Source organism: Corvus moneduloides, chromosome 8 (genome assembly GCF_009650955.1).
Source record: "Corvus moneduloides isolate bCorMon1 chromosome 8, bCorMon1.pri, whole genome shotgun sequence".
In the NCBI taxonomy this organism is placed as follows: domain Eukaryota; kingdom Metazoa; phylum Chordata; class Aves; order Passeriformes; family Corvidae; genus Corvus; species Corvus moneduloides.
In genome coordinates, this window is record NC_045483.1 from 5,504,919 (window position 1) to 5,530,427 (window position 25,509).

Here is a 25,509-nt window from a genome sequence, read left to right on the forward strand (position 1 = left end):
GTGGAAAATATCCATAATTTTCAGTGAGATGGGGAGCCCATCCAAGTTCCTTCTGCGAATGGAGCTTCTCAGCAATGTGTTACTGTGCATTCAGGATGGGATTGGGCTGAGGTGGAAATAAAACAACTGTTGACTTGTCTGCTAGCAGTGGTTTCTGTGACTTTTTGTGTATTGGTGATATTTCCAGTGGGATTTAAGCGCTCCCATTGCCTCCCACTACCGTTTTGCTGAGGTAATTGTCCGATGGCTTGCAGCTTTGTCAGAGTTACACAAACTTCTCACATGCTGGATTTTTGAACAAATATATTGGTAAAAACATTATTTCTGAAAGTGAAAGTACCTTTATGGAAATTGTAATCATGCTTTTCTGATCAGAGATAATTGTCCTTCGAAATGTTGGAAGAGCAAAGGAGTCACCCCAACGCAAAAAGCTTGGCGTGTCTGTTTTGTTAAGACAGGACGCAATCTCATGAAGGTGATCGTCTTGGGGAAGTGTTTTTGCTTCTTGCACCTGCTCAAAGGTGGCTAAAGCAAAGACAGGAGGGTGGCTGGTGGCTAATGCCGGGTGGGGATAGCTGCTGTCCCGTGTCCAAGAGCGCGATGACAGGAGCAGACTGAGGAGCAGGACGCTTGAGCTGGGAAGAGTTAGAAGAGGGATGGATGAGAAGGGTCTGGGCTCGCGGAGAGAACAGGGCTGTGAAAGCGGGGACGGCGTGGCTCAGGCTGAGGAGGGGAAGGGTGCGAGGGGGTGAAGCCCCGCCAGTGCCACGTTGCATGGGAGGTCCCTGCGCCCCAGGGTCGCGTGGGCTCTGCGCTCCCCGGGCGCGGCGGGGCCGGGCAGGTGCGGGGCTGGCGCTGCTCCCCCGGCGGGGCGGGGCGGGGCGGGGCAGCGCGGCCGCCCTCGGGCTCGGCAGCGGGGCCGAGCGGCGCCCGGGATGTTCAACCGGGCCGTGAGCCGGCTCAGCAGGAAGCGGCCGCCCTCAGGTAACGGGGACGGGGGCGGCGACCCCCGGGCGAGCCCGCGGCTGCCCCCGCCGGGGAAGCGCCGGGCCGGGCTGCGCTGCGCTCCGGGCCGGGCTGCGCTGCCCGCGGCCCCGCCGGGGAAACCGCGGAGCTCACGGCGGTCCCTGGGCCCCGCCGGCGCTCGGGGCCGGGGCCGGGGCTGCTCGGGGCCCCTCCGGCCCGCAGCGAGTCCGCGGGGCCGCGGGGGATGCGGCTCTGGGAGCGCCGGGGAAGGAGCGCGGCGCTTCCCGCTGAGCGCGGAAGAGGGAACTGGGTCCTGCTCGGGCTTGTGCCTCGGCAGCCAAGTTTCAGTCGGAGCTGCTGCTGTTACCAGCGGCGAGGCAAAAGCCCAGGACATCAGAGCGTGGTTGTTCGAACTCCAAATTGACTTTGAGGAGTTTGCTTTTGGAGGGAGCCTTTTAAGCTGGAATGGGGGTTTCCAAGGAGTAATAATGTAGGACATCACGGTTCTCTCTGTAGACAGGCGGTGTGGCGTGGCTGTGTGTTTTCTATCCCCGATGCTGCCAGTCTGTCGGTTCCAAGGGGGTGATGTCTGATATCTGTCACTGCTGAGACATTTGGGGCAACAGTTGCAATCTCCAAATCCTAGAAAATAACACTGTGTTTTATGATGTGCAGGGAGAAGTTGCAGTCTTTCTAAGAAAAGCCAGACGAGATCTTTGTCTAGAGTTGTTTGGGTTTTCTGAGGGTTTTTTTTGGGTTGGGGTTTTTTGCGGGGGGAAGGCGGGAAGGGGGTGTTTTAAAGGATATATGTCTGGTGAACGCTTCCAGAGATGCTACAAAAGAGGAACGTCCCTTCAGTTTCCTTCCTTATAGTTAAAAGTGGAATCCAGTAGCCATCTGTTGCTGGAGACGGTCGAAAGAGGATGTTGAACCTCATGCTCTGAACAACCAATGAGTGTGAAGGACAGCTCTGCTGTAGCAAAAAGGTCTAAAATTCAGCTGCTACTAGCAAAAAATTTGTGTGAGGATTCATCCGCTGATGCTTGGATACATGGAAAGTAAGGGAATTTTCCCTTTCCAGCTGCTTGCTTATGAAGTTTCCCACTGCTTCATACCTTGGATTTATTAATTCCAGACTGGTGATTGTTGCTGGGTAGGCATTCTGGTGACTGTAAGACAAGACAAGGTATTCAGAGTGCTTTTAAAGTAATAATAAAGGCTCATGGCTCGCAGCTTTATGATCTAGGTGGATAAGGGGAGGTGTGATCACAAGTTCCTCAAAAAGAAATGGAAGCCGCTTTTCTTGTTGTACATTAATGCTTAGCTACAGAATAAGGAATATGCTGTTTGCATGGTGCTTTTGTCATTGTGAGTGTTTGTGGGGCAGTTGTTGTTTTACAAGGGCTGTGCAGAAGGTGTGTGTGGGAAGGGGACGGGCAGAACAGGCGTTTAGGAAGGGATGTGTTCAGCGGGATTCTGCAAAGGGCGTGAGTCTGTGCTGCTTGATATGGTGCCACAAAGGCCACGGTATCAACAGCTGGAGAGTGGCAGCAGCTTGGGAAGCCGTTGTAATGTGCAGCGCTTCTGGAAGGCAGAGTGAGCAGCATGTCTAACTCAATTAGCTGTGTCTGAATCACTCAGTTTGATGGGTTCCCACAGGTTTTTGTTCTTCGTGCTTGTCAAAAACAAGGGCAAGGACTGTGAGTTCTGACCTGCAAAGTTGTATATATTGATGGTATCGACACTTCCTGGGATTTCAGTCCACGTTCCTGTTTGGGGGATGCAAATATTTGGCATTTTTGATAGCACTCTTCAGCTGATAATTACAGCGTTATTAGTGCTGCACTTACCGTTCTGCCGCGCACAAAGAGCCTTTATCCGCAGCCTGCTGCTGCAGTGCTATTGTGTGGTGGGAAAGCAGCTTCTGCGAGGTTTACCTCTAAAATAATGCTCCAGATAATGCAACTGCCTGTTTGCTGGCTTAGCATGGAGTGCTCTGAAGAGTGGTGCAGTTAAAAGAAGCACTTAATCATTTGCTGCGTTGGTAGGAGCAGCTGGCTGCTCTCTGCACATTGTGCGAGCGGCTGCGTCTCTGAAGCAGATTTCCAACTCAGTGGAAAGTTTGCTTCAGCAGCAACTCTTACAACTGTGCTCTGCTGTGCGTGCCTTGCTGCCTTTCTCTGCCTCTCGGTTCCTAACCCGTGTAAAAGATGGCAAGCCCTGCTCTGAAATTTAATTAGTGTATTATAATGTAATAAATGTACTGTAGTGTAAGAAATGTAGTTAGCTCGTTTATCATCTGATGCATATTCTGGGTGTTAACTCTTACAGAAATACTAGTGGGAGAACTGCCATTTTGTAATGCCCTTTTTGATGCACAAAATTATCTCCCGTTTTTCAGTAATAGCAAATGTCTGCCTTCCTCATTTAAATGATCATACAAATGTATGTACATTTTGGTTGTTGTTAAACAATGGTATCAGGCTTGTTGTTTCCAAGGGTATATTACCTAACTTTGTCAGTAGATGATTTTAACAGGAAAAAGTTAGCTTTTTACAAATATCAGGGAGAAATAGGTGTCAGGAGGATCATTCATGTAACTACACTTACTTCTATATTGCCTCCTCAGATAAATTGTTTCAAACTCATTAATTTGCACTTCACTGAAAGTATCATTTTTAAGGTAATTTAGTAATAGAGATGGATTTGGGAATCAGCTTCTGGAGTCATTTCTGGGGAAAACCTCTTTCCTGTCTTTTAAACTCTTTTAAAAATTCTGGAAATCACATATCAAATCTGCTATGTGAAACCAGTATGTGGAGTGGGAAGTTATGATCCTGACTGGGGGGATATCGGGTCACTTTTGTGTTAGAATAAATGTTGGAGATGGCATTTTTAATGGGATATAATAAAAATACCCAGCAGTTTTAATACCCTCATAACATTTCAGAGTGTTTCCTACTGTCACGTGCAGCCTATTTATGTTTGTGCTGAGGGGGAATGTTGATGTTTCATGGTGGTTGGAGAGGAACACTGGACATGGGGATTAATGGTGCTCAGCCTGGTGTCCCCAGCCTTGGGGTGGGCAGTGCTGGGAGCTGTAGCCTGGGCTGAGCTGGGATTGCACCTTTGGAGCACCTGAGACATCCCACAGCCCCTGCCCTGGGGACATCCCGGCTTGAATAAGTGGGGCATGGGGTAAATGGAAGGACTGCAGTGGGCAGACAACCTTGGTCTCTGTACCACAGTATTTTTGGGGTTGTGGGGAGCTGGTTAAGTGAGGAAACAAACCGTGTAACTCTGTCCTGTACAAGGCTCAACAGAATGGACGCTAGGAAGAAGTTGTGTAGGTCCTCCCTTCAAAACCAAATTTTGTTTGAAAAGGGGAGCAGGGTCGTAGGAGAGAGCAGGGTTTGGAGGCTGGCAGGGAGGAGTGGAGTGAGAACATAAATGGAGGGGTAGATTTGGGCTGTGCTGGGTAGGCTAGAAGGGAGAGGAAGCCAGGGAAAACGATGATCAGGGAGGATAAAGAATGGCCAGCAGTAAAATGGGAGATCAGTCAAAGCAGCAGAAGAGAAGCAGATTGAGGTATCCTGGGTTTGTGGAAGGAGTTATTCCGGCCTTTGCTCAGAATTTTTTTTTAGGTTCTCAAGGGCCTGGGTCTGCATTGGCTCATTGAAACACATGCTTTTCAAAGTAATCAGTAATGTCCACTTCAGATTTGGCTGGAAAAGAAACACTGGAAATCAAATGTTCCCCCCTTGTGTTGTGTGCTAAATCCTGTGTTCAGTGAGGGAATGGCCTGGTTCTGCAGGCCACGAGCAGCTGCACCCACAGAGCTGCCATTCCCCTCCAAGGCGAGCGGGATCGTGACAACGCATTCCAGCTCCTCGGGGGTTTTGGTGTTCTGCTGCAATATACTTGGCCATTCCCACTCAAATCTCACGGATTTTGCTGAGATTAGATGCCCAAATACTTTGAGTCAGGTTTCTAAAATAAATTTTTTCACGTGCTAATCAAGAACCACATCCTTTTGCACAAAGAGGGGCAAACTGAGGCGGTGTTAACTCGCTGTGCTCATGTCGCATGTGAAGGCTGCAGCTGTGGTTTGGAGACAATCCTTGGGGTCTGGCTGCTGAGCTTTAAGCTAGCAGAGTGTTTTTCATACAAAACCCCCTCTCCTATCAAGGCAGCAGAGATGTTCATTCATTTAGAGCAGTTGGTAAAACAAACAGACTCCACAGGTCCCTACCAACCAAAGCTCAGGAGGCTTTGCTGTCATGCCAATATTCTGTAGGGCTTTAACCTTTGCATTATTTCCAGTTACCACCTGGAAAGAACATCTGGTAGTGTGTATTTGTATGTATAATATATATAGTATTTCTGCATAGGTTGTTTTTTGAGATACTTAGTGAGGATTAGTTTCATGGTGAAAGAAGAGTTTTTGAAAGCAGAGCTTAAGCAGAAGTTAGTCAGATCCAGATTTCCAGTAAGATGGTAGGGAGAAATTGAGGAGTTATAAATAGAAGCTCTGCTGGTTACAGTAAGAGTTCTGTGCATCTCTCCAGTGCGTAGTGACCTGAAGTGCAGCTCTTATCCTTCTGACTTCACTCCTCTCTTCCCAGGGCATTTTGTGTGAGGAGAGGAGGCTGAGCACTTTACGTCTGTGCTAGAGTTTTTCAGATGAGCAATAGCATTCCTGGAATTTTTCCAAGTAATAGGTTTTCTGAAGGGTAGCCAGCAAACAGGGCTTTTTTTGCCATCATCAGCCTCAAATGAAATGCACTTGTCCCTGGGATAGAGAAAATAGAAATTGTATTCCATCTTTCCTATCTGTGAGAAGGCCGGCTGGGAAGTCAGATGTGGGCACAGTCCAGTACACCTTATAAAAGGAGAATTTCAGTGGACTTGGAAACAAACATCACCCTCTTGCCCAAAACCAGGTTGACTGAGCTGGAGTGAGGCTCTTCTGCTGGGTGTCTTTCCTCCCATTAGACTGGGTTAACATCTTGGGCTGGTTCTCCTGCTGAACAAACCATTATTTTTCTTTCTCTCTCTGCTTTTACCCAACCTCCAGCCTCCAGTGATGATTCTTTTCTTAAAAATAAATTTCACATGTGTGACTGACCAGGAGTTGCTTTAGAGCACCCAGTGTTGCTGACAATGCCAGAACAAAATATGGACTGTGGTCGTTGTGTTCCCCAGGCAGAAGGTGCTTGAACTGCTATAAAACAGTGTCAGTGCCTCCTTACATGCTCCTGAACTGTATGGCTGTAAGGAATTTTTCCCTCCTTCCAGGCAAAGCAGGTTTCAAGTGTCTGTATGTGTGTGTCTTTATTTTCAGTTTTATGGTGTTTCCTTTAAAGAGAGCAGCTGAAATCAAGGGTGCAGGGGGAAATGGGGGAGACATCCGTGTGAGTGATATTTGTAATTTCTAAAGAAGATGCTGGTGTTTTCAACTTTTTTTTTCCCCCCAGAGATAAATGACATCGAGGGCCACCCAAGCAGCAGCCACCAAACCTTGAAAGGCACCTCGAAATGGGCCACATCCCTGGAGAGCCTCCTCGAAGACCCGGAAGGAGTGAAACGGTTTAGGGTCGCTATATCAAATATGGATATTTCCGTAAAACAAAGTCAGGTTTTGAAGCAGAATGAGCCTCAGCACGAAGGGTGCAGCTGTGCCAGTGCTGTGAACAGAGGCACACATCCCTCTAGATGTGTGCCCTGAGCAGAGCTGGAGCTGTGCCGCTGGCTGAGCTGCTGAGGCAGCACCTTCTGCCCCCTGCCACTGCAGCCTGTGCTCCAAAGGCACGTGCAAGACTTTTGGCTGCATCTTTCTAAGGGGATCTATCTGCTCTTGCAAGGATTAACAGATTCCTGTTGGATAAACTGCAGTCCCTGAGCCACTGATCCCTCCTGCCAAGCATTATTTATCACTGAGATCCCGGGCTCTCGATTCTCACACGTTGTCCTTAAGCAATGAGTTACCAGGAGCAATCTGATGACTCTGTGGCTCTTGCTCTGTGTTTAGCAGCTCTACTGAAAATATTCCCTTTCAGTTTACTACAAAGTGTGGGCTGGTGCAGCTCAAAATGGCTTGAAGTTTAATTAGGTGAGGGTGGTGAGTTGGTGTTTGAAGGCCTTCTTGCCATTTAGGATGTAAGAATGGGAACTGCCTACTTGAAAGTGCTTTTGCCATACCATACTGATAAAATGCACTGGGATAAAATGGTTTCCTACCAGACTGGTTTGGGAAATGAGGTAAACAAGAATTACAAAACACTGATTTTGAATTCTTAAAAAAAAAAAAAAAAGGAAAAGTAATCTTGGTGCTATTTAACTCCTGGCATTACTTAGTCTCTGTTTTCTAACACTTGAAAGAGAAAACTGATGATCTCAGAGCTATAAAAGTTTCAGTCATTATATTTCATAAATAAATTTAATGTACGTTTTTCCCCTTTTAAAGCATGCCTCACTTTTGGAGGAATGTGCTGTGTTTAAACAGCACAGAGAACACAGCTACATCTTCTGCTTCAGTCTGCTTAAGTGGATTTATTGCCACGGATGATCACGTTTAGAAACACTTTCATTTGTAGAGATTTTACTCATTACAAAAGTCAGAAAGGTACTACATGAGAATCCCAAGTGATCTGTGACTCTCATTAAAATAGTTCATTTTACTCACCTGGTAATGAATTAATATATTTTTTGGATTTCCCTTTGAGCAGTGGCTGTAAAAGTGCTCGAGCTATTTAAGGGAGACTGAGGAGATCATTCCTGTGAGTTACTGCTATGGTCTGAGATGAGATGTAGCTCATCATCCTCCTGGAATGTGCTTTCAAAGTGCAGAATATCAGAGTGTTCAGTATCAGCTGTGCAGATGCACAGATGCAGTGGTTCTGTTGCACTGGGTTGGGTAAACTCACGGTTGAGTTAATTGTAGGCAGCTCCTAGTTCTAATAGCTGTAGTAGGAAGAGGGAAAACCAACTGAGAAATTGCATCCTAACATTTGTGTGTTTGTTTTTTGCTTTCCTAGGAATTTTTAAAGAAAGAATTTAGTGAAGAAAACGTTTTGTTCTGGTTAGCATGTGAAGAATTTAAGAAAACACAGGGAAAAAAGCAGGTATGTTTCCTAAATAAATTCTGCTTGTCAACAAAGTTTACTTAGCAGAGCTGGAGCTAAAACATCTCTGTTGCATAATGTGCTTTGTGTGAATGCAGATAAATACATTTGAAGAAATTGCACTAAAATCATCCTGGTGGAATTGTTTGGAAACAAAGCCAGTTCTACTTCAAATCAAAACAAACTGCTGAAATTGTCAAGTTTCCCATGTTTTGAAAACTGAACTTTTTGTAGTTTCTAGGGAGTAGCAAAACTTTTGTTAATTCAGTGATGTTGCATCATCTTGTTTGCAAATATAAAGATATTTCATTCAGAGCTTTTTTTAGAGCACAGCAGCTAATACATGGAAATTTACACCACTGTGATGTCTCAGTGGAACATAAAAATAACAAATGGCACAAACAAAAATATTTTACAGCACCAAAAGAAAATATTTTGCCTTATGAAATTACAAGTTACAAAACAGAAGGGGTCTGTTTAAACTTTTTTGCTTAAATATTTATCCAAATTGATGTATACCTGCAGAGCCTTTTCATTTTGATGACAGCTCTCTCTTTCTAGTAGGAAATATTCTACTGGAAAATTTCTCAACCATCCACCTCCTGTAAGGTTTTTTTGTTTGTTTGTTTTTTCCACTACTTAGATCTTGTTTTACATTTAGATCCACCAGGAACAAAGGATCTACTTTCACATTTAGACTTTGAAGCCCACAGAGCCAGGCCTAAACTATGAACCATGTTTAGTCTACTTGTTTCTGAAAAAGGTTTTGTGTGGTTTTTTTTTTGTTTGTTTCATTGTTTTCTTGAGAAAATTTAAATTTATCTGCTCTTTAAGAGAAAGATTCTGTGAGCATGAAATTAAGTAGTTTCAAAACTCCAAGTGAGCATCGCTGTCCTTGAGAGTCAGACTCCTAAAGCTTTTTTTTTTTTAAATCCCCCTTTTATGTTTTTTACCTTAGTGCACCTCTTGTTGCCATGGCACATTTTAGCACCATGAAGAGGTGAGAGTGGGAAAATGCCCCTTAAACCTCTTCCAAGTGGGATTATATGTGCTTGGAGGAACATCAGAAATGCCAAGGAATAGGAATCGGGTGGGAGAGCTGGGCTAGGAGAGGTGTTATGAAGTGCAGGTGTAAGAGGGCTGTGTCCACACTGCAGGATTCCTCTCAGTCAAATATTGTCAGCTGAAACAGTTTCCCAGCACATTTTCAACAACAGCAATTTCCCTGTTTTTCCAAACTATGTATTTTGGGGAGGGGAGTCTACTTTTTGTAAATATCCTGTGTTTTGCGCTGAAAAAAACATTCCCCTCAAAACAGTGTGCTGGACTTAGTTGTATTTTTTTGGTCTTGATAAATCCATAAAAATACAACAATACTATTTTTTGCAAGAAGAGGGAAATGTTCAATTTGACTGTGAACTCTGTAGCATTTAGTAGTTTCAGCTTTGTGTATTCAGCTGCTTCCCTCCCTCATTAAGGTCCACGAATGCAGAAAGTCTTGAGGAAAGCACAACCAGTCAGTCGACTTTTCTGTGAAGTCCCACGCCTTCAGTGGGATAATAATCATATTTTCCCTTGCTAAATGATTTCCATATTTTTAGCTGATTTAGGATTGCTAATTTAGGATGCCAGTACAGAAAGTGGTGGTGTGCAGGGATAGGAGCTTAGTGAATCCTTCAATGAATTGCCAAATGAATGGACAGAGGCTTAACTAGGTTCTATTTAGGTTAATTATTCAGTACCAGTCATTCCACAGCTTGGTCATCTTGGAGTCTGGTGCTGCCCAAATTATTATAACTTGCTGAATAAATGTGCTTTAGAATGACACAGACTTACAGTAAGTTTTTGTAGCTACTGCTTATGGGTGGCTTTGTTTAGATAATTTACAAAGCTAGGAAAAGCACTAAAAATAGAAATCTTTCCAGTGTTTATGGTAACGTGAAGCGTGGATTTTTCTTCTGAAAGTGACTCTTGCAGAAATCCCTTTGCATCTCTCTCTATTGTGAGCGCAGTATTCTAAAAACAGTCTTTTACTTGTTTTGTAGTTTGCTTCTCCTTAAAACTGGTTTCCCACACAGATTAACTCATAGACCCAGAGACTCTTGGTCAGATGAAGCTGATATCAATTTAACCCAGATTGGAGCGAGTCCAGAGATGCTGCAAGGGCTGAAGCAGCTCTGCTCTGGAGCCAGGCTGGGAGAGCTGGGGGTGTTCAGCCTGGGGAAGAGAAAGCTCCAGAGAGACCTTCCAGGGCCTAAAGGGGCTCCAAGAGAGCTGGAGAGGGACTTTGGACATGAGATGGAGGGACAGGACAAGGGGGAATGGCTTCAAACTGACATTGGGCAAGTTTAGATTAGGTATAAAGAAGAAATTCTTTACTGTGAGGATGGTGACACACTGGAACAGGTTTCCCAGAGAGGTGGGAACCAAGGTTCCATCCTTGGAAACATTCAAAGCTAGGCTGGATGGGACTCTGAGCAATCTGATCTAGTCAAAGTTGTCCCCTGTCCCTGCAGGGGGTTGGAAATAGCTGACATTTAAAGTAATTTCAAACCCAAACCATTCCATGATTCTATGAATGGGATTCTTTTCCCCCGATTTTTAAAGGATGAGATAAACTTTTGATTACTTGATGTGAGAGTGCTGGCATGGGGCTCTACTTGGTCAGTTTAAACTTGCCCAAAGGTCAGCACATGAGCAGTGGGTTAAGCACCCATTGTGCCAGGGATATTTACTGTTATCCTTCCTGTGTCAGCCTGGGGCAGTGTTTGGTTTTGCACAGGCTGCTGTTCCATTAGGGTGGATGATTCATGGGAGCAGGGGAGATTTTTGGCAGCTGCAGAGCGAGGCAGCAGGCAGACTGCATTGCTGGTCTGGCCAGGTTTTAGATGAACTGGGTTCAGCTCATCTTCTTGCAGCAGGAAGGCACAGACTTTTCCCCTCAGCTCAAGACACATCTCTGTAGTTTAGAAACAACAGCAACAAAAAGGATAATCCTTTAAAATTGAATTTAAAATAGAAATTTAACATTTAGTGAAGATTGAGAAAGCAATTGGGTCAAGCCCACTCGTAGCAGTGAGCTCTGCTGCCACCCATGTGGCCCTTGTGTTAGGGCACATATTTAATTATTGAAATGGGAGTGGTGGGGATAAGGGAATAAAATTTAACTTTAAATATTTTGTTGGGGTTTGTCATGTGTTGTTGCATTTGTGACTGTTAATGAAATAAACAGCATGTTCCCAGGGTTTAAATGTTTCTCCTCTTGAAGCTGAGCTTCAAAAATAAATTACAGATTGTAATAAATGCTTACGGGAAATATTTTCAGCTATTGCTAAAACCCACCAGAATATCCATGTTGGGAGTTTTGTAGTGAATGATTCCAGGACAAAGTCCTGTGCATTCAGGAGTTTCTTCTGTTGCTGCCCATGTGGAATGTAGCAAGGGTTTAGCAGGGCTGGGTAATGCTGCACAGCTGCTGGCTGCTGGGAGCCTGGTCTGATGAGCATCTGGGGCTCCCATTCACCTCATTTGGGAACCACACATGCTTGGGAGCTGAGTTTGACCTTAGGAAAGGAAGTGGGAAAGAATCTTGTATCCACTTGAAACAGCGAGGGGGGTTGCTGCAGACAGAACTTCGTGCTCCTAATGGGAATCTGGCACGGATACTGGGGCGAGCACACAGATGGAGCTGAGGACTGCCAGAAATCCTTTAATAACCACCTGCAAACAAGATCCCAGTTTAGGAGCTCTTTTAGTTCCAGAGCAGAGTCCCCTGTGCTGAGGCTTTAGTTTCAGGCAGATGCAGAGCAGAGAATGCCACTGACTGAACAGGGACAATCTCTGCCTCCTCCACCTGAACCTGGCTCTGCCTGAGTGACACTTGGGGGGTGTATGAGCACACTGGCAGCTTTGACTGTTCTTTCTTTTTAAAGCAAATTATAAGCTGTAGTTAATCAGCTGCTGTACCACTGAAGCACAGACATGGCAGAGCAGTTCTATTTGCAGCAGAATCTGTAACGTTCAGCTGTGCATTTCCATATTTCCCCACTGCTATAAAGCCAGGTCCCCTGTGTCTCTCCAATGGCCTCCTCTCCCTAGCACAGCTCTTTCACTTCCTTTCTTTGTTATTCTTCCTCACAAAATCCAAAGAGCCTCCCTGTTTCACCAGCCTCCCACACAGTCCTGTTGTTCCCCTCCACGCTCTTTAAAGTTCCTCACAGTTACTTCCAGTTTTGTGTTTCCTCTCAAGCCTCCCTCTGCTCTTTTTCTGCAGTGCCCAGCTTGCTCCTGTGGCCTTGGACAAGCAGCACCTTGTGCTGGGGCTGGTGAGGAGCTACTCCTGCCTTGACTAGCCAGCAGCAAAGGACACCCTGGCAGTTCAAGTAGAGCAGAAAACTTTTGAGCATATACTGCGGCTTTTCCCTTGGTGCATGTGCTGCTTTTCCTCTCCCTTTCTTTTCTCCTGCTGATTTTCCATTGACTCAGCAGGAGGGTAATTTTTTTTCTCAGTCCTTTGCCCCTCTCTCAAGTATGGTTGAAACCGTACAGGAGGTTCTAAAGTTGTTTAGGTGGGACTGGCAATACAATTGCTCATGCAATAATAGCTGAAGGCCCCTTCCCTGTGCCTGCCTTAGGACATTAACTTTGCCACTTGTAGAAGTCTGATCTCTTGGATTAATTACTCATTTAGAACAGAAGGGGCTGACCCAGTCCTCCCTGAGTTGTGAAACAAGTTGGAAATTGTTAAAAACAGTTCATTGTGGCCTAATGCACCTGACACATAATGTTCTACCCCCCGGATGAATGAGTTTTAAATAGGAATACTAGAGAATGGGTATCCCCTTCAGCAGTGAGTCAACTCTTTAGGCCCCCTGAATGCTCAAACACATGCAGCTTTTCTTCTAATTATCCCCAAGTGTAAATGTACCTCATCTGTAAAACATAGAAGTAATTCTGAGACTCCTTCATGGGCTGGGTTTAAATGCTTCCTCCTTCAAGCCCCATCAAAGGCGCAGCTCTTTAGCTGATGCTGGTCTGGAGCTGTGATTGCTCATTAGAGGTACCCAGGGCTCAGGATGAGCCAGAGCAGCTGCTGCTGGGTTGCTTTCAGATTGCAGAATTCAGATTGCAGCAGCGGGGCTTGGATCTTGCCTGGCTTGTGTTTCTTCCTCCTCTCTGGCTTCCTCTTATCCAACTGTCTGGTTAAGGGGATCTTTCACTGAATTTCAGGGGATTGTGGCCCCTCACTGCTTTGAAGCTTAAGGATGCTGGTGGGGTCAAGATGTTATCACTGTTACTGGTTTGACAAGGGAAGAGCTCTGAAATCAGGGCAAATACCAACAAACAGCTTTATGCAGGTCACACCCTTATTTATCAGTTCTCAGAGGCTATTGAGAGTCTTATCTTTACCAGTTAGCCAAGTAGCTGGTGTTTTCTTTAATCATGTAGTTGGTGTTGTAGGTGAGCTGCTCTGAGGTCATGGTTAAGACAAAGTGTGTGGTGTGACAAGGTTGCCTGACAGTGGTGTGAGTTAGACACTAACTTCACTTCGTTTTCCCTTGTAGTAAGCTCCCAGGTTTTTTTCCTCTGTGTTTCTTGCCCATACTGATGATCTGTTAGGAAAAAGAGTCTTCTCAGAAGTGAACACAAGGTCTAGCTGATGATGCTGAGGAGTCTCACACTGGCTACTGAGATTCAGACATCACAACCTGCTGAACACTGGCAGCTTTTGCTAATATCGGTGTAGGCTTTAGCCTGTAGAGGTGTTTCTCTTCCAGTACAAATGAATATACACAAGTAGGCTAATCTATGTGTATTTGTTACTTTTTTTGAAATTCAGAATATATTTTGGGTTTAGGACGTGAACCTCAAGAAGTGACCTACAGAAGTCTCCAACAAAACATTACGTTACCCAATCAGAGACTACTTCCACAGGAAATAATTCTTTTAATAAATTCCATTTTAAATAATTCTTTTAAATAAATGTCCTTTTGCAGATGCAGGAAAAAGCTAAAGAAATTTACATGACTTTCCTGTCCAGTAAAGCTTCCTCCCAAGTCAATGTTGAAGGGCAGTCCCGTTTGAGTGAGACCATCCTGGAGACACCTCACCCTCTCATGTTTCAGAAGCTCCAGGACCAGGTAAAGTTATTTACTTCAATAACACAGTTTTGTCTGGTTATAATGAGCTTTGCTTTCTAGCCACAGCATGGATTGAACAGGTAAGCACAGAACTGGGTTGATTCCATGTTGGGATATTAATGCAGCTGCTCTGAGGTATTCCAGGTTCTTGGCCCCATCTCACTACGACCAATTAATTAAGAGATTCATTACAATCATCCTAATTCCAACTCAGGGCTTTCCTGGAAAACTGGATGGAGTTTTCTCCTGGGTTCCTGTGTGGGTGGCTTGAGAATCGCCCTGACTGACTCAGTGCCTTCATTTTCCTGTGTATTCACTTGTTCTGAGTCATTGCTGATGTTTGTTTTGTAGTTGCCACTGGTTTCCTTGACAGCTTAAGATTCTTTATTTTACTTTGCTTTGGTATTTATATTGATATGAATATAACACAATTTTTTGAAAACCCTCCTCTTCTGTAACATGCAAGACTTAGAGGAGTTGGTCTCTGCTTTGCCTTTTCCTGAGGAACTTGGGAGGTCTGGTAGAAATTAGAAATTTTGCAGGCATGTCTTTGGGTGGTAAATTTTCTTGATATTCAGCTGATTTCAAAGCATAAGTTATGAAGTGAGTCATTCTTATCTGCAGCTTTCCAGCACTTGCAGTACTATTTTTAATTCCTGTACCATCCTCAGGACTACCTGTATTTTCCATTTGGCTCTTTCCTTTTGTGGAGAAACAGCACAGCAATTTAAACAGTGTTTTCAGCCCATTTCAATCAGGTATTTGAATACGTTGGTTGGGCACTGGCTGGGTCAGTTGGAGCTGTCTGAGGGGCAAAGGCTCTGCTGTTTTTCAGGCAGATTCCAAGACATTAGCAGTGGAAATACCTGAAATCAAATTTCCATGTGAAGAAACAGAGTTTTTCATGGGAAAACTTCTGACTTGGGGGAAGGGAGAGAAATGTTCTGGTAGAGCTCAGCACTGCAGTTCAGGGTGAGTAACTGTAAGAGTGAAGCTGGAGAGAATACTGGAGTTAAAATATTTGCTATTTCACAAATGACATGCACGTGGAGAGCCAAGGATTAGTAATACCTGAACTGGAAACATACTGGACTAGTGGTAGAGGAATCCCACTAGTGTGGGAAGAAATTCTGTGAGCTTTTAAAAACAAATGCAGAGCATTTGTGGGTCATTGCAAGATTCCAGTGCTTGAAGCTACTGTTTATTGCTGTTAGATAATGGCTCAGAAGAGTTATGGTCTTCTCTGGTTTTCAATCCTTATAAAGTTATGAAGAGTGGCGTAATTTGCTCTCTGAAGAGCAGTGTTAACCACTGCTGGCACGGTGGGTCTGGAGTAGAAAAAGGCAGAGCTGGAAAGACACACTGCTCTACAGCAGTGCTGGTAACAACAGCTTCAGGTCTCCAGAGAGCTGCTGATTTAACTGGGGATCTGGTGGGGTGTGGGCTGGGGCCATGGGGTGGCCTTAACTGCCCCCAAGCCATTTGTTTGTGCTAAATGGAGTGGTGTTAGAGTAGTTCATACTTCATGTGCTTCAAAATACTTGTGGGGTAAATGTTCCTGCTCCAGAAAGGCAGTGAGAGGAGGCAGGGAGGGAGGGGGAAAGAGGGTTCTGCTTTGGCACGTGGTGACTCTGCTCTCTCTATATTTGGCTGACCAGACTGCAGAAGATCTTGGTCTTCAATGCTCTTTCTCTCTGGGAGATGCTTTAAGTGATACCAGGAGCAAGAGGGGTCTAAGTTCTTCACAAAGATGTGATGTTTTAACAGGGAACATCTTCCTTACAATTTTTTTCCCCTGAGTTGGTTGGATGAATTTAATTATGTTATAGTTAGCCAGTGCTGGGAGGTAAAATTTGACTTTTCTTAACTCAGGAAGAGTTAAGATCCTGAAGATCAGAGTCTATACAGAGTGGGTATTTGGGGATTTTTTTTTTTTCATATTCCAAAATGTATCTTAAAAAATAATATTTCCACAGTTTTAGACATGAATTTAAATATTTAAATATGTAAAGAAATAGTGATTAGTAAAATCCACCATGTAATTTACTTGTAAGGGAGCTACTTTAGCAAATGCACAGACAAAAACAGTCAAGTTTTGAGTGTTTGCCTGTATTTGTCCCGGTTCCTCGAGGATGTGAAATGAAAAAGCAGTTTGAGATTGTTGTGGTTTTTTTTTTTTTCCTCCTGCCAAACAGGTAATGGTTGTAGTATCAGTTAGAAGTGAGGCCTGTAAAGGTAAAGATGAGTTATCCACACATGGAGTAGCCACATCTGCAGGTCAGAATCCAGAAATTTGTCTTGGAAATTCAGTTACTCTGAGTATCATAAAAAATGATCAGTCCTGAAACATGACTCAGAGAGGCTCCACCAGTGAAATAATAGGCTGAGGGTGATGCTGGCTTTGGTTTTGCCTCAATTATAGTTTTGAAGTTTACTTTTTTTCCTGTCCCCTCTGTTTCAAGACCAAGCAAAATATAGTCCTGACCTTGACACCTGAACAGATTCCAGGCTCCTCTCCCAGCCCCTTTGTTTTCAGAAAACTCCAAAAAGAGTTGTAGCTTTTTTTTTTTGTCCACAGTGGGTATAAATAGAAGAGCAGCAGTTATGCTGAGGGATGAGCCTGAACTCAAGCCCTGGGAGAGAAAAGCTGTGCTTGGGGCTGACTTCATGTTTCCATGCTGGCTGTGAGAAGCTCTTGGCCTAGTGAAAAGTGTATTTACACGAATTTAATCCACCAGCAATTTAAACCCACGTTTTAACTGGCAAAATACATCTGTATCAGGTTAGCTCTTTGTGGCAGGTTCCTGCAATTTGCCTGAGACCAGTCTTGCCATTTGGTCCAAAAAGAATGGGAAGATTGGCATAGCTTTAAGAAACATTGGCTAAAGCAGATGTTTCAGTATTTGTGTAAATTATTTAGAGGCTTTCCTTAGTTATCCAGTGCTCTGCTTGAGTTACTCTGCAATGTTCAGGAGTCACTGCAGTCAGAAAGGTGCATAAAAGGTGCCTCTGTTTCTTCAAAGCTCTGCTTTGTCCCTCTGAATGCCTTCCAGACATTCAGAGAGATGTTCAGAGGGACAAACACGGGAGGATCTGATCATCCCACTCAGTGACCCTGGCCTGGGACCTTTCACCTTCAGTATTAGGTGTGCAAAGCTGGCTACTGTGAAAACTATAATCTGATTTTTAAACTAATGTGGACGTTATTGCCAGGCAGTGACCATGGGACCTACAGCATTGTTTGCTACATGCAGCCCCCGTGGAGAGCTGGAAGTGTATTTTTTCCTTAATGCCCTGCTCTGTAGTAATGCTCTAGTACAAACAGAAGGAAAGTGCATTAGAATTAATGTGTCCTTCTCATTTAAAATCTCATTTTACTTAGATAGTTTGCTTTGTGTTCTTTTCCCCCCTCTTCCCAGATATTCAATCTCATGAAGTATGACAGCTACAGCCGCTTCCTGAAGTCAGACATATTCCTAAACCATAAGAAGAGCGAGGAGCAAGAGGAGAACTCACCTGAGGCTCAGACTGCAGCTAAAAGAGCGTCAAGAATTTACAACACATGAGACACAATGGGTCTCTTCAGGAGAGGCAATACAATAAGGAAATTACACTCAGGAACAGTCTAGGTTTATAGCAGTTGCATTTAGGGCTTGGAAAGCTCAAAACCTTTTTAGGAGATACTTACCTTCTTAATTGCTTGAATGATTAATTGTTTTTGCATGATAGCTATTAACCAAGCACCCATGGAAGGACTGTTTCCCAGCTAAGAGGCTGAGGTATTCCTCCATAGCATGAGTTGCCTTTCATATTTCATGAGTTAAAATGCTTTCAATTCTTGTATTTTCTTTTGTGAGGCATCTTGGTGATGCAAAATGGGAGACTGCGTGGTTGGGTTTTTATTTTTGCCTTGTAATTTTTATTTGGGACTAGCTTTTACATCCTGATCTGCTGGGAGAAGCTGTTGAGGAGTACATTTCACATTAGTTTGTGGGTGAGTCATTCATAGCAAATTTAATCATAAAGGGACAGCATCTTTCAGGGTTAAGCTCTTTAGAATCCAATCCCTTCCTGTGTGACTTTGTTCTTTCAGGGTGATATCTGTTTTGCTTTGCCTTTATTGCTGAATCAAAACACTTCCCTAGTCATGATTTTCATTTTTGTATCTCCTAAATTTCCCCCCAATTTTTTTTTTTTTTTTTTTTTTTTTTTTTTGGCGGTAGACAATCACCTTCTTCAGAGGATGGGATAACCTCTGTTCCCTTGGGAACAAAAGCTCTAAAAGAGACAGGATCTCTGAAGAACTCCTAACTGCCATTAGGAAATGTGATAGTAAATATCCCTCTCAGGGCACACTGATTCCAGCAAAGCTTGGCTGGGGCATGTCCCTCATATCAGTGTGACATCAGATGCTGCTATCAGAAAGCATCTGGTCTCTCCCAGGTCTTCTGAACAATCCCTCTCTGTGCAGCAGCAGTGCTTTGGCAAAGGACCAGCAAACCAAATCTGGTTTTGTTTTACTCCATTTTTTCTGCTCAAATCACCCTGCCGAGTTTTGTTTGCCCCACAGAAGTATTTCAGGGTTTCCTAATTGTGATTTTGGAGAGCTGCAGTGGAACAGGGAGTTGGCTTTGGGGTTCAGCCACTCTCACATCAAGCTTGAGAGCAAGGGGAGTTTATTTCTGCCCTGCGCAATCCAAGGTTGGTAGAGGAAGATGCTCCCAATGAGCATTCCATGTTGTCCTGGGAATGTGTCAGCACTGCAAAGCACATTTTAGCATACAGTTTTTCATGTGTTCATTATACTTTTTGATTAATTCACTGCAGTGTTACTAAATTGCAGTTTAAGCTGGGAAAGTGTATTAGCTACTTGCTCTATTTACAAGCTTTGCAGCTGTAGTCTGGCTGTTTCCCACTCTCTCATTATTTACTCTTTCATATTTTGCACTGCTTGTCTTGAACTTTTGTTTATGTGCTGGCTAATCTAAATGCACAGTTAGCTTTTGAACATTTTGTACTTATTTTTTTTTGTCAGAAAGGCCAGATATGTTTCATACATTGCTGTCACTATCAATGTTTAAAATCTAAGTCTAGTTTGTCATTTTTGAGAATGCAAACTCACTTGGTAGACTTGATCATTTCTTTTAACTCTGAGCCACTCTTGCAGGTATTGTGTGAAGAAAGTTGTTTCCATGGGCTTTTCCCTAGTTAGATGTAAAAGTGGGGATGGAAGTTCTGATTCTTCCCCTAGAGCTACATGCCCTGCTCATTTTTAGGAAATCAAAGAAGAGGTCAGTGCCTCCATATGCATGATGTAAGGTGTAGTTCTTATGCACTGAGTTAATGTTCTTTTTATGCTCTCGAAAGATTTAATGGTGAAGTCATATTACTTCAGGCACTTTCAGTGGTATTTGACCTCCTGCTTAAGCTGTATTTCAATGTTTTACTGAATGAGAATGAACTAAACATGTGCATGAATTTTTTTTTTCTTTTTTTCTTTTTCTGATGGGGCCTAGGAAATGAGACCATCCAGTTCTGGACTTGCCAACTCTTTGTAATCTCAGGATTACCTCTTTTGAAAATCCACTGTAATAAGAAACTCTTCATGCCTGCCACAGCAGAGGGCAGAACTTCTGATAGCATTGAAGCCCTTGGGAGTGGGCAGCTTAACCAGTTTAGGACTTGGGATTTATTTTTTTCCCAGTGTTTGCTGCATTAGTCTTAGTGATATTAAAAAATTCAGCATGGGGACATTCATGGGAAAAATGCAGAATGAGCTCTTACCACATTCATCACGTGGATGCGCAGTAGATTCATTTTTAATCATATTGATTTTAAAAATGCATTAGCAAGGGAGAAAAGAGTCTTTGACTATCATGTTTTAAAATGGTAATAATAGAAGATAAAACCAGGAGCTGTATGAACAAAGGTAGGGTGTTGAAGAGAGAAAATAAGTTTGTAGCTGCTTATGAACACTTTCCTTGGCAATATGTTCCCTATCAGGTACTGCCTTTGCTTGCTAAGAGCAAACACCCTACATGAGTACACACAAAGGTGCTTTACACGACCACAAGGCAAAAGTTACTCAAAAGGAAATGTATTTTTTAGCAGCATCTCTGTGCCTATGATGTTTATTTCAATACCTGTTATGTTTCTAATCTAATGTAACTTGATCCACAAAATCCTTAATCTTTGAGTTGCTCTTTTACCTCAGAGGTAAAAAGTTGATTGGACCATTGTCTTTGTGCTGTCTGGGTTGGTTTGAGGGGTTTTTTTTAGAACACCAACAAGTAGACTTCAATGTGCAGAAAGCAAAGATGTTTTTCCTATTCATCAGATTATTGGTATTTTTCAGTAAAAGGGCAATCAGATTAAAACCATGCAAGCAGATGCCTGTAATTGCAATTTGTGTATATGTAGGGAAAGTTGGTGTTATTACAAACTTCTGGAAGTAGGTGACACTTGCTCCACGTGGCACAGAACAAATCACACAGATAAAGAACTGTTTCCCTAGAAATAAATCCTACATTCCAGGAACAACTGTAAACATTGCATCCAACCTCAGGCTGTAAGTGGGTGCTCAAAGTTGCTTTATGTAGAGATTAAAGATAGGATCTACTCCTCTTCATAGAACTTACACAGAAGTGATGAGCACACAAAACAAGCAAGAGAAGTTTCATGCCTGTTTGCATGCCTTAAACTCTACCCTATTTTGTGTTTCTCAGCTAAAAAATAAAAATATTCTACAAATACACCAAATCTGTGTGCTGACAGCTCTTTTATGAACACAGTTTGGGTTGAGATTGTTTCATGTCCCATAGTTAACCCATTTCTGCTCTCAGTCCTTGCTAACACAGTTCACAGTCTGTCCTAGGATGCTGGGTTTTGCCTTGGAAGAAGGGATGGCACAGTGGGGCTCACTTCTGACTGGGCTGTGGTCTGAACGAATTGCAGAAATTCACTTGAACAGGGGAAGATGCATCTTGTACCTGCTCCATCTCCCATTTCTTTTGTTCCTGTTGCATTTCTTTCACTGCACTTGCCAGGCCATTGGTGTGGAGAAGGAGGGTTTGAAAAATCAGTGGGAGGGAGAGAAAAAGATTTTAATGTTTGTGTTTGGATAACAGTTTGGAATGTACTGGTTTTTTTACTGAAGATTCAGACATTTTAAGTGGGTAGCACCTGCATTTGGGCTAAAAACTAATTAGGTCTGTGATGCAGAGAGGTCCCATACCATTCTGTGACTAGTTCAAAGCTGAAAAGTGGTATATTCTCCCTTTTATAAATTGCTTATAACTCTTTTCATCCTAAAACAGGGCAGCAAGCCTTACACAGTCACCCAGTTTTGCCAAATGTCTGCCCCTGACAAACCAGAAGCACTGTTTACATGACAGTGATCCTTTCCCTGTGCCAGAGGCAGTTCCTCTTGTTTTGTATCCAACACGGCTCATGTCCCAGGGCTTTTGGCAAAGCCACAGTTCAAAGCGAGCTGTGGGGCATCCTTTATCCCGAGGATCTGTGTGACTTTGCTGTGCTGCCATACAAGTGCTCAGCAGCTGCAGCCGGAATTCTGATCGCTCCAGTTCGGCAGCTTGGCTGTAATTAAGTGAAAGATGCTTCTCATCATCAGGGCTATTATATCCTGACTGATCAGTGTGCAAATCCATCGCAGCCAGGGGTTAAAAAGCGCCCCATTCCAAGGGGTTTGGGATGGCAGGGGAAGAAAGAGGGAAAGGCGGCATGTGGCTCCTCGCGGGAGGAATGGGATGATCGCCAAATTTAGCAGCACCCTCTCCTGGCTCTCGGCTGAATAACGCGTAGGGATTTGGGGCTTGGAGTAAGAGTCCAAGCAGGGAAAGATCGCAGCTGCTGGTTCCTCAAATGCAACGCACTTGGCGACCTTTCTGTCAGCAAGAAATGCTGAAATGCTGAGGCGGCTCTGTTTGTCAGTAAAGGCAGCTGATGTCGCTCTGATCAAAACTTGGGGGGATCCCCGGGCAGAAGAAAGCTGAAGTGGCTTTGAAGCTGGCGTTGCAGAGCAGATAACGCTCTGAGCTCCTGAACGTGCTGCAGGAAAGGGCCAGCAGCTGTCCCTTCCCCCGCTGCTGTTCCTGCCTTGTGCCCATCTGAAGCACCCGAAGACAGGACATTTCCCAAGTGCCCAGCATGCTGAATGCTGCAGCCTGGGGACTGGGTGCTCTTACCCGTGTTCCTGCCACGCTGTCCTATTGCTCCAGCCTTTCCAGAGGTCGTGTGCCCAAAATTCAGCCCAGTGCCTGCCTGCGCCCCCGTGTTACTCTTGGGCTCTTGTTTCACTTTGCACAGAACTCTGCAAGCCAGCAGGAAAGGCTGGCTGAGAAAAGCAGGGCTGTAGGTCAGGGCTGGGAAGGGGGGTTATCCACTGCTCCGTGCCTTGGGCGAGCACCAAATCTGCTGTCAGTGGGATGTCCTGACACGGGGGCTTTTTCTTTTGTTTGCCATATAAATTTCAAGCAGAATCTGTCGGTTTGTGCCCTTACTGGAGCATGGCAGCCCCTCAGTGCACATTTTCCCCAAGGAATCCCAGGGGGGATCGTGGTGGTCAGTGGGTCTTGGACAGGGTGATGTGCCAGGCTGCACTTCAGCTGGCAGGAGCTGAGCTCGAGCTGTATCAGCGTTAACAAATGTGGTTTTCATCAGGTCTATCTCAGCTGGTGAACCACTTGATTAGATAGATTTCAAGTGTTTTCCCATGTCGTGACTAAGACAAGGTAGGAACTTGAAATATTTGAACAAGTGATGCTAACTCTCACTGAAACTCTCCCAGAGTTACCAAAAAATACATTGACTTGGAGGTAAATTGAAACCTTTCAGGTTCTTTTTCAAGCTGCAGTCCAGAGGAACAGCTGAACATATTTTTTTCTTAGTTCCTCTTCTGTGTTTTCTGTATTTATGATTTCATAATTTTTCCACGGTTTGAATACTAGGTTTAGACATTTTTTATGCATCTGCACTACACACAACCTAAACCTGTCCTTTTTGCACTCCTGAAGTGCCACAGAGATGGATCTGACAGCAGAGAGCATAGAGGAGAAGCTCATGCCCCTCTTAGTCTGCAAAGAGATACCAAACAATATGAAACTCCAAAACATGAAGGACAAAAGGCAACCCTGCTACAGATTTCACTGAGACTGAGAACCCTGGTACACGGTGAGACCTCAGGGGCAGAGTTTTGGTGCAAGTCATTCCCTGAATGAATGGGAAACCCATCTCTCTTGCTTTTCTTCCAGTGTTCAATCAGCCACTGTTAAAAGCTGTTCTCAACATCCTGACCAGGCTGCTTGGAAAATCCCCAGGCCTGGGGAAGACCGGTGGGATTAAAATTACAATCTACCACATAATGAAGATGATTTGGCTCATAGAACTCTGCCTCTGACTGCTGCTCACTCCACATCTTGGACACCATTTCTCGTTAAGGAAGTATGAAATTACCAGGGGTTTTTTAGAGCAAATCTTTTATCCTGAAGCCAGGAGGGCATGAGCTGTGTGTTTCATCCTTTCATTCCTTTTCCCCACCCACTTCCTTTTCTACTGTAGAGAAATAAGTGAGCTCTTTGTGATCTCTGCTTTCAGGAGGTTTCATCACCCAAGCTGCTCCATGGATTATCAGTGACTTCCCAGCTAACAGATGGCTGGAAGTGACAGCAGTGCTGCAAGGAATTAAGGAAATTATTTCCATCTCGGGATTGGTCTCATTCACTCTGTTATGCAGCTTTTAAGCATTTTCCATCCACTCAGACCAATATTTGTGTATCATTTACAGAACGCGAACAAAATCTTTCTCTGAAGCAAAATTTCCAACCTCAAGGCGACTTGTTGTTTTTGGAGTCATCATCAGGCCTTGGGCAAAGGCTTGAGGGAAATCCTATCCTCTGTAGTTGGGCCAATAGCACTGTAAACTTCAAGATGATCTGTCTTTTTCTGAGCTCAAGATTAGGCAACGAACCAGCCTCTCACTGAGCCAGTAGCAGCAGTCAGAAAAACTACTGAGTGTGGCAATTTTTTGGGGGTAATTGTTTGTGTTTGTTATTTTGACTCTTTGCTCTGGTTGGCTAAAAATTCCCTTTCATGTGCAAGCGTGGAATATTCTTCTGTGAGAGGAGAGCTGCCAAAACCTGAATCAGTCTTTTTTTCTTCTTCTTTCATTTTTGCCCCATGCTTCAGAGGAGAGGCTACAAGTTAGGAAAAGAGAACTGAGAGGTGCTGAGCCTTTTCAGGGCTCAGCATTTTCAAACAGGGATGCCCAAGGATGTGACTGACCCTCAGAGGGGTGGGAGTAGATGGAAAGGGAAAGCTTCAGGGCTGGAAGCTGCCGAAGGTAGACTCTGATCAAGATTACAGGGCTAAGGGTCAGCTGTCCTTGTGTACATAACTGATGTCCCAACAGAGCTCTGATACTGCATAGAAAAAGAAGGGGGAAAATCAGTTTGTATACCAAAAGGTCTTCATGGTGTGCTAAATAAAATTGTGAAAGACATTGTAGTGACCATAATGACATAGACAAAGAAAAAGTCTGCATTCAGCCGAGTTCTAGTTTTGGTCCTGTGTGAAATGACTGACGGGACCGAGACTGGGAGAGCAAGGGAGCTGTAGCTATACCCTGAAAACCATTATTTACCTCACTGTTGTTCCTGAATTTGCCTCTGAGTGAGTTCAGCTGGGAACTAAGATCTCCAGAATCATGATATGGGTATGTCCTGACAACTTTAATTTTATTTATGTGGCAGCAATCTTCTATCAAGCAGCATTTTGCCTCAAGACACATCTTGCCTCACAAGGACGTGAGATTTATGAGCATCTGGACTACAGCAGAACGAAGCACCCACTTCCCAGAGGATGTGCAGACATCACACCCACCCTCTCTTTGCTCTTTGTGGTCTCCACCCTGCTCTTTCACCCTTCTATTTTGCACAGGCCTAACCCACAACAGGATTATTGCTTCCCCCCCCTTCATATTCTCCTTTAAAGCTTATAAATACAGTGGGCAGGGGTGTTTGTACCTCTGGACCACAAACCCTCCTAAACACCTTATAAAAACCACCAATTTTCAACAGGGGAAAAAAGACAGTGACAGGAAAGAGAAGTAATTGTTACTGAGCTGAAGGAAGGAAAATCACAGCTCACAGCATGGTGAGCATCACTGTTTTCCATGTGACCTGTTCCATGATTTTTTTTTTTTTTCCCTAACACTGGGATGTATTACACAGTTCTGGTGCACCTCTGTGTTAAAAATAAAAAGA

General features: G+C 44.1%; 1 protein-coding gene across 6 annotated transcripts; it reads left to right on the forward strand.

Annotated features, from left to right (window-relative positions):
- Nucleotides 1–884: 884 nt before the first annotated feature.
- On the forward strand, nucleotides 885–25,509 carry RGS10 (regulator of G protein signaling 10). 6 transcript variants are annotated; one of them, XM_032116386.1, is made up of 7 exons: nucleotides 885–984; nucleotides 6,444–6,562; nucleotides 8,004–8,090; nucleotides 14,087–14,230; nucleotides 23,263–23,419; nucleotides 23,500–23,689; nucleotides 23,843–24,989. In XM_032116386.1, exons 1-6 carry the CDS (start codon nucleotides 936–938, stop codon nucleotides 23,643–23,645), a joined length of 702 nt encoding a protein of 233 aa, XP_031972277.1. In that variant the 5' UTR covers nucleotides 885–935; the 3' UTR covers nucleotides 23,646–23,689; nucleotides 23,843–24,989. The 6 variants fall into 6 exon arrangements, with proteins under 6 accessions (XP_031972277.1, XP_031972276.1, XP_031972274.1 ...); XM_032116385.1 differs by having other exon boundaries at nucleotides 23,500–24,990; XM_032116383.1 differs by lacking the exons at nucleotides 23,263–23,419; nucleotides 23,500–23,689; nucleotides 23,843–24,989 and adding an exon at nucleotides 24,997–25,507.

Coding starts and splice junctions, on each gene's coding strand:
- RGS10 (XM_032116383.1), top strand. CDS start 936: ATGTTCAACCGGGCCGTGAGCCGGCTCAGCAGGAAGCGGCCGCCCTCA. Junction 8,091..14,086: donor AAACACAGGGAAAAAAGCAG/GTATGTTTCCTA, acceptor GTCCTTTTGCAG/ATGCAGGAAAAAGCTAAAGA. Junction 14,231..24,996: donor TTCAGAAGCTCCAGGACCAG/GTAAAGTTATTT, acceptor TTTATGTGGCAG/CAATCTTCTATCAAGCAGCA.